Source organism: Aphelocoma coerulescens, chromosome 1A, assembly GCF_041296385.1.
Source record: "Aphelocoma coerulescens isolate FSJ_1873_10779 chromosome 1A, UR_Acoe_1.0, whole genome shotgun sequence".
NCBI lineage: Eukaryota > Metazoa > Chordata > Aves > Passeriformes > Corvidae > Aphelocoma > Aphelocoma coerulescens.
The window spans coordinates 53,993,982-54,002,460 of record NC_091014.1 but is presented as its reverse complement, the minus strand read 5'-3'; the positions used below and the strand labels follow the sequence as shown (position 1 = coordinate 54,002,460).

At 53.2% G+C, this 8,479-nt stretch overlaps 1 protein-coding gene and 1 pseudogene across 1 annotated transcript; both read right to left on the bottom strand.

Moving 5' to 3' along the window:
- Positions 1-263: 263 nt before the first annotated feature.
- Positions 264-3,205, bottom strand: KCNJ4 (potassium inwardly rectifying channel subfamily J member 4). Its single transcript, XM_069003939.1, has 2 exons — positions 3,106-3,205; positions 264-1,902 (listed from the first exon to the last, which is right to left on the bottom strand). The coding sequence occupies exons 1-2, from the start codon at positions 3,141-3,143 to the stop codon at positions 573-575; spliced, it is 1,368 nt and encodes a 455-aa protein (XP_068860040.1). The 5' UTR covers positions 3,144-3,205; the 3' UTR covers positions 264-572.
- A 2,506-nt stretch (positions 3,206-5,711) lies between these two features.
- On the bottom strand, positions 5,712-6,962 carry LOC138104471 (endosome-associated-trafficking regulator 1-like; annotated as a pseudogene).
- Positions 6,963-8,479: the final 1,517 nt, after the last annotated feature.

Here is an 8,479-nt window from a genome sequence, read left to right as displayed (position 1 = left end):
CCTTCTCTTTTATGTACAGAATCATGTGCAACAAGCAACAAACATGCAAGTAAACTCCTCCCTTGAGATCCTTCCCCACTCCCTCCAGGAGTCCCAAACTCTCCCTTCTATCCTCATCTGGTCAGTGCTTAGGTGTCGCTCCTCTCCTAGTGACAGCGATGACCCTTGACAGCCATGGGGCCTACCCAAGGTGAGAGGGGACAGAATGTTTGCTGTTGCCTCAGTAGCAGAAACACTTGCTGTGGGTCCCAATCTGTCCACTGAAGGCAGGGACTCCTGTCACCTCTCCAGAGACAAGAGACCAGGCCTGCTGCTCTCCTGTCTCTGGGCAGGAAAGGGGTTCTAGCCCGAGCTGCATACCCGAGATGAGTAGTGTATCCTCACTCCTCTCCCAGGCTGTATGACCTCATGAGAAAGGGAGTGTATCAGAGCAGCTCCAGGCTTTGGTGTACTCGGGGGCTGAGAGGCAATCATGGGAGGCATTGTTTGGTGGTGAAGGGGCTTATCCAGTGTATGGGTACGGAACAGAGGAGACTGTGGGCAGTGGGTGCGGAACGGGGAGGCTGGAGGAGTTAGATGGCTGACTCCCTGCGGTATGAGATTGTATCTAGGGGCAGAGTTGCCTGGAGCCGCTCCAGGTCCAGGTGGCTTCCAAAATCCATCATCTGGATGATACCTCCCTCCTCCTTGGTGTTGCCCCCTAACACCACACCCACTTCATCATCATCTTCATCTTCATCTTGACTGACAAGTGCCAGCTCATTCTCGTAGCAGAAGGCACTGGGAGGTGGTGGAGAAGGTAGGATGGTCATCTTGCTTTCTTGCAGCTCCCGGGCTGAGCAGCAAGGTGTGCCAGCCACCTCGTACGTCTTGTGAAAGCGTGAGTAATCCACTTTGTAGTGGTTCTTCTCCTCAAACACAACTGGTTCAAAGCGGTGACCCCAAAGGATTTCACTAGCAAGGTAAGAGCTCCGTGCCTGTGTGGTCATGGCTGTGGCTTCCACCATCCCCTCCAGAATAACCACAATCTCAAAGTTCTCCGTTTCCAGCTCTTCCTTGCCAATCCCATAAAGGGGGCTCTCCTCATCAATCTCATGAACAATAATAATGGGTGAGACCAAAAATATACGATCAAGACCCACATCGTAGCCCACATTTAGGTCCCGCTGGTCCAGGGGGAGGTATTCCCCTTCCTCTGTCATGTAGGGCTTGATGAGCTGAGCTCGGACATGGGCCTCCACGATGTGACTCCTCCTCAGGTTGCCCACCCTCCACATGAGACACAGTTTGCCATCCCGCACAGAGATGACCGCATGATGGCTGAAGAGGAGGGTCTGGGCCCGCTTCTTGGGCCTTGCCATCTTGGCCATGATAGTGCCAATCATGAAGGAGTCAATGACGCAGCCCACGATGGACTGGACTACAACTGCCATGATAGCCAGCGGGCACTCCTCAGTCACGCAACGGAAGCCATACCCAATGGTTGTCTGCGTCTCCACTGAGAAAAGAAAAGCCCCCAGGAAGCTGTTCACGTGCATGATGCAGGGCTTGAGGAGAGAGGGACCGCCTGCCACCGCCGGTGCATTGAGGTCGCCGTGGAAGAAAGCAATGCACCAGAAGAGGAAGCCGAAGAAGAGCCAGGAGACCAGGAAGGCGGCCGAGAAGATCATCAGCATGTACCGCCAGCGCGTGTCCACACAGGTGGTGAAGATGTCGGCCATGTAGCGCTGAGATTTGTTGCTCAGGTTGGCAAAGTAAACGTTGCACTGGCCGTTCTTCTTCACAAAGCGGTTGCGGTGCTTCCGCCGGGGAGCGTGGCCCTTCCCATTCCGGCTGTGCCCGTTCATGCTGCCCAGTGCAGAGACCTTCTGTCCATCCTCTTCGGTTGACACGATGCTGTACCTGGGAAGAGAAGAAACAGGCGCTTCCATCAGGAATTCATGAAGGGTAACAGCAACCACTGAGACAGCAAGGGCAGGAGACGTGGGTGGCTCACAGAGCTACAGTACCTCCCTGTGGGATTTCACAACGGCACGATTCAGTGATTCTTGCACCATGGTGCCAAACTGACCAAACTGGTGGAGATCAGCTGCTATGTTTGCTGAGTGTTGCTGCCAGGAGGTTACATCTAGCAAAGTCCTGACAGGGCAGCAAAGCAGCAGCAGCTTGTAGCTCTGTGGCACCTTCCAGCCTTTATGGTGAGGGGGGATGCAAGGCTTTGAAACCTGACAGCAGCTGGGACAGCCAGGAAGCCTGGGAGCAAGCACCTGCAGCCTGACCACATTTTGGCCCTCATATAATACAAGGCTGGGAGTATCTATTTTCTCCTCTGCTCTGCTCACTGATTTCGTGGTATGTGGTGACAATGTTTATACACATCCTGCACTCAGGACAATTCTGTTGCCACAGCAACATGTGTGTCTTCCAGCATCCTTTATCTAAAGCCAAAGGTGTAATTTGGAAATCAACAGCCAAAGCACTGTTGGTCAGTGCTACACACAGAAGCTACACACACACTTTCTGAGAGATCTTTGCCCCTCTGGCTCCCCTCCCTCGCAGACAGCTCTGACACTGCCCCTCGTCATGCTGTGACAGTTGCAGATATTCCTTAAAGGTGTGGTGGCAGGACATGTTCTGACCACCGAGGAAATCAAGAGGGTGCACTGAAGCACAAAGACTGCTCTGCCCTCATGCCTGACAAGCTGCAGCCTCACAGGACCCTGGGAGTTTCTCTCTCCCACCCCATAGTGTTGACATGTCAGCTGGAGCCCTCCATCCACATCTCACAGCAAAGACAGCACTGGTGGCTGGAGCTGTGATTCCTGGGAACATGGGGCTTCTGCAGTGCTGCTGGAATCTGTAATCTCTGGCCCAGCACCATGCAGCGCTTTGCTTCTCCTCCATAGTATTCCTCCAAGCACTACCCCTACATACTGCATGTTTTGGATTGGAGAAGGAGTCACCCCTCGGAACAGGAAAGTCGCTGGCAGGTAATTTGAGAAGAATGTATCAAAAGGCAGTCTGAAGTTAGGGTCTGAGGGGCCAGATGAGGAGGACCAGGTCACACCCAGGGCAGCAGCAGGTCTTGAAAGGAGGGCTACTCACCGATTGACTCGGACGCTGCCCATGGCTCGCTCTGTCATCGGATGTCAGGGGGCCGCGGGAGCTGGCGGGGCGTGGGCACTCATGCAGCAGCACTCACGTGGGACTGGGCAGCTCCAGGTTTCACCTCTGGCGAGCTGGGACCAGCGCTGCCATTGCGATCGCTCCTGGGCACGCGCCTGGCAGAGACGGAGGAAGCAAAACCCAGTCAGAGCCTCCCCTGACAGCGCCCATCCCAGTCCAGAGCGGCGGGCACAGGGCTCCCAGCCTTTTGCTCAGGGGGTGTCGGGAGGTCTCCTTGGGGCACTGCAGCCTGGCTCAGGCAGGTGAGGAGCTGGTGGACGCAGCCTGGGTGCAGGGCCCGCGGACCCCGCGCTCCCCAGCACCTCCCGCCAGCAGAGGAGCAGGGCCGGCCGGTCACCGCTCTCCAGATCAAGGGCACAGCAGCTGAGCAGCTCTCAGGGCCCTCGCCCTGAGTCATTATATTAATATCAGAGCTTACACCAGGACGAGAGCTCAGCCAGGCTAAATACCTCGCACACAAGGGCTAACGAATGCACAGCAGCCCTCAGGGATCCCCGTCAGCCCAGCCTAACCCGGAGGGGATTTTTCTCCAGGGTGTGCAGAACATCCCCCCCCCCCGCCCCGTTTCAAATAAAAGAAGGAAAGCAATGGGTAGAGCCCGAAAGAACTGATGGAAAGGAAGGGCTCAGGGGTAGCCAAGGAGAAGCCAGTTAGAGGAAACAAACCTTGTGCCATGCCCTGTGTACAGCATCCAAGGAGAAGCTCAGCAGCAGGGTCCTGGGAGGATGTCCAGCAGATGTCCCAGCCCAGTCCTCCCAGAACAGAAGAATGGGAAAGTCAAAGACAAGAGCCAACCTATTTCACCTGCCCAGAGCTGCTGGGAAGTGAAATGCCCTGAGGGGGTAATGACTCACAGATTAGGAAGGGCTTTGTACACCCATGTTAATCCTTCACTGTATCCTTTGGATTACAGCAGCCAGTGAGGAGTGCGGATGCAGACAGAGCCAGCTAGTTTGCTTCCTCCCAGCCTCACCGATGAACAGCCACTGGTTGCCAGATATGGGGAAAATACAAGGATTTTGGGGATCAAATGTAAGGTTTAGAGTTGCTTGCAAGTGGTTGTGCACAGACAGGCGAGAGGAACAGTGAGTGATGTTGTCTAGGATGGAAAAGCTGGTGAGAGCCACCCGTGTCTCATCATCAGTGATGCAGAATGGGGCTGCACGTGGCCAGGGGCGCCCACCAGCTTTCTCCAGTTAGGAGCACAGACTGGAAAGCAGCAAGTAAGGAGCTCCAGACATCACCTCTGATAGGATGAAGACTAACCAGTTACTGAGGCAGCTAAAGCGCTGCAGCAACACAAACATAGTTGTTCAGACCAAGTGTATTATGAGACAGGAGAAGATAACAGCCTTGTAATCCACAACTCACCATATAAAGACAAAAGTGAACAGCTGCCCAAAAATCCCCATCTGGAAAAAGCACTTTGACACTGAGCTCTGCCAGCTCCCAGCCCCTCACTGCCCTACAACCTCCAAGTCTTTATGGAGTCAGTTTGGTCAGATGCAGGAATTTTTGCTGTGCAGCTGGGTAAACCTATAGCAGACCCTGGGGTTGGTAATCTAAATTAATCAGAAATGTTGATGTGATGAAGAGAGGACACTTCATACCCACAGATGGTCCTGCTGGGATAAAGCTAGCTAGAGCGATTACATGGTGAGTTCGGACTGCAGGGTCCCACATAGCTTTGGGAGGTGACAAAAGGTGGGCAGTTTATGTACACCCCTCTATGCCAGCCCCAGATGGGAGAGGAAGGGCATCCTCTTCAGCTGGCATCTTCTTCAGCCAGCCTGGATATGCCAGGCTCATCCTTAGCCAGCACTGACCCCAATACCACAGGGAAGGCGCTGCCACAGCTCACACATATGAGTAATTCACAACTTCCTAGAAGTTTCTACAACCAACAACTCTCTTTCTCCAGCTGCAGAAACAGATGCACCATTTCTAGCGATTTTGGATTTCTGGTCCAGGCAGCAGCCAGCTCCAAAAGAGAGGAAGGAGGACCTAAGAAGCTTTGAGAAACCTTGTGCAGCAACACCTGGATCTCTGCTCCTCACCTTGCCCTCCTCCCCAAGAAGGGGCAAAGGAAGCAGATGAAATACAAGGGCTTCCTTCAGGCTGGTACAGCCATGGGATGGGATGAGCATGCTGTTAAAGAGTGCTGCATCCTATGGTGCTGTGCTTCCTCCTGGTTCCCACACGGGAGCTCATGTCAGCTGGAGCTGTGGCAGAGCCTCTTGCACAGAGTGCATCACGGCTGGACCGTGCAGCTCAGAGCCTGGGCAGTGTTTGCTGCTGGTTCCACAGCGCCCGAACAGAGTATCAGCAGCTAAAGCCACATCAATTCCTGCAACTGGTGCTTAATCACAAGGAAAGTATTTTCATAGAGGATAAAGGCTACCAGTCTGAGCACACACATTTGAGAAAGGGAAAGTAAATGCTTTTATTTGCAGTAAATGGCTGCAAGTGGGAGACCCATGGCCTCGGACCGTACACGGATCCATAGAACTCACACAAAATTGCACTCACAGATCTTCTTCTGCTTAAAATTTGAGAATTTTTCTGGTAGATTCAAGGACCTCAGCAACAACAGGCAGCATTCCTGAGGCAGGAGCTGCCTGAGGGAGCCATTTTTGCCCATTATGAGCTCGTGGGGGTTTTGCCTGTTGAAGTCTAAGCTGTGCTTCACTGCTTCCAGGCCAGTCTGTTCTCCAGTTTTCATTCTCCAGCTTGGATTTCTCCAGCTGTCCTTGGAGAATAAAGATCTTCTGCTTCAGCCTCTCCACATTTATTTCAGCATCCAGAACCCGCTGGCTCATTAGCTGAAGATGACACTCACTCTGCTGGGCTAAGGACTGGAGCTCTCGGACTTCCCTCTCTCGTTCAGCCTGGCTGGCCTTCAGCTGATCCTGCAGGCTCGACACCATGCACACCTGTCTCTTCAAGTTGTACTGGAAGGTGTTTAACTTTCTCCTGACCATGGCATTGTCCTTCCTGAGTGCAGCATTCTCACCCTCGAGCCTGTCATACTGCTTCCTGAGCACGTTGTATTCCTCCCTGGGCATGACGTCCTCCCCCACGAGCACAGCACTGTTGTCCTTGAGCTCTTTGAACACCTGCCTGAGTGCAAAGTTCTCTGACGTGAGCACGAGGTTCACATTCCTGAGCATTTTGTTCTCTGACCTGAGGAGGATGTTCTCCTGCCTGAGTGACTCGTAGGTCGGCTGCAGGGATGGGGACTCCCTGTCCTCGCTGTCCTCCTCGTGCAGCACGTGGGGCTCCGCTCCCGTGCTGCTCTCTGGGTGTCCCACATAATGGTCAGCAGCACAGGCCTGTGTGGCAGCGGCCTCTGTCCCCAGGTGCTGGCCTGAGCTATGCTGGAAAGATTCATGGAAGCCACTTGGTGCTGTGCTGGCCTTTAGGAGAGCAGGCCGCCTCTGATGCCCAGGAAGGTGATAGGTTGGGCTGGGCTCCTCATCTCCAGCCAAACTGTCAGACATTCCCATGTCTTCATAAAATGGTTCCTGAAATTCCTGATCTTCCTCCTCAAACTCCAGTGCAGGTTTGGCCAACCCCACTTGTTTATCTTTCACTATGTAAGAGAGCCTGGGTTCTCCCAGGTCCTCTGTCTGATTGTCATCTCTGCTATCATTGCTCTTGGACAAGGGTGAAGGACGCTCAGAGTGGCTGGAGTTCCCTGATTCTTCACTGTCATCATCATCACCACCACCTTCATCATCCCCTTCCAAGCCTTGAGATTCTGGATGGACCATCATCATTAGCCCAAAGATGCTAAATGGCCGCGGCATTTTTCAGGATGCTCTGGGCTGCAGCAAGCAGGAGAATCCAAACTGTCCTCCTGGAGCGCAGGCCGTGCAGGCTGTTGAAACTGACGAGCAGCGTGCCACCTTCTGCAGCCTTAGTAGTGCTTGTTGTGGCCACCAAAATCCCTCTGTTTAGAACACCAGGATGTTCAGGAGGGAGAGGAGAACCACATACCTCTGCATCTGGTCTCTGGGGACAACTGGAACCACCAACATTCCAAGGTCTGTGATGTCATCGAGTTCCATGTGTGCTGAGCTGTCAGAAGCAGGGGAGAGGGAGGAAGCAATCAACTGCTGTCCTGATTCTGTCTAGGTCTGCATTAATTTTCTTCATAGTAGCCAGCACAGTGCTGTGTGTTGGATTTAGTATGAGAACAAGGCTGATTGATAACACAGACATGTTGGAGTTGTTGGTGAGTAGTGGATTACTCTAAGCCAAGGACTTCTCTGTTGCCCATGCGCTGTCAGTGAGGAGCTGTGCAAGAATCCAGGAGGGAGCACGGCCAGGACAGCTGGTCCAAACTGGCCAAAGGGATATTCCATGCCATAGAACATCATGCCCAGTATATAACTGGGGGAGTTAACTGGAAGGAACTGATGACTCTCTGGGGATGTGCTGGTTGTCAGTCAGTGGGTGGTGAGTAACTGGGTTGTGCATCACTTATTTCTCTTTGGTCCTGTTATTCTCTCTCTCTCTCTGCTTATTATTACTATTACTACTATTATTATTGATAATAATAGTAATATGATTCCCATATTTATTATTATTATATTTTGTTTCAATTATAAAATTGTTCTTATCTCAACCCACAAAAAGTTTACCTTTTTTTCAATTTCCCTCCTGCCTGGGGCTGGGGGCAGTGAGAGGGAGAGAGGGGCTGAGTGATACTTAAGTTGCCTGCTGGGGTTAAACCACAACAACTGCAAATGTATTTTTGGCAGCAGGGGGATAAGCTGTCTTCCTGGATGCAGAGCTGACCCCAGCTTGGGGATGCTGCCAGTGGGCAGAGAGCAGCTCACGAAGCCACGTGAGACCTGCAGTGTAAAGGAGGAACTGGGACCATCCAGCCCAGGTAGCAGCATGGGTCAGAGGGGACAACCCTGTCCCACAGGGTACCGAGACATCTCCACCAGCAAGGTCAAGCCACTGGCGTTTTGGTGGGGGCTCACCCTGGACAGGGGCAGGAGACATCACCAGCACTTTGGCCAGAGGCACCACTCCAAGCTGAACGGCCAGTGAAGGGTCCACGCTGTGGTGCTGCCAATCTGATTCATCTCCTGCTGCCAGCTGGCACAGGGAAGTGTTAGTAATACCGAGTGCCACAAACTCAGAGCGGCACGAGCCAGGAGACGAACAAAAATAAACACATTTCCCACTTCCACCCCAACACACCCCCACAGCGCGTGGTGCCGCCATGGGAAGGACAGACAGGCAGGTGAGGAGCCCTGCGCTGGGGACTGCTACCACA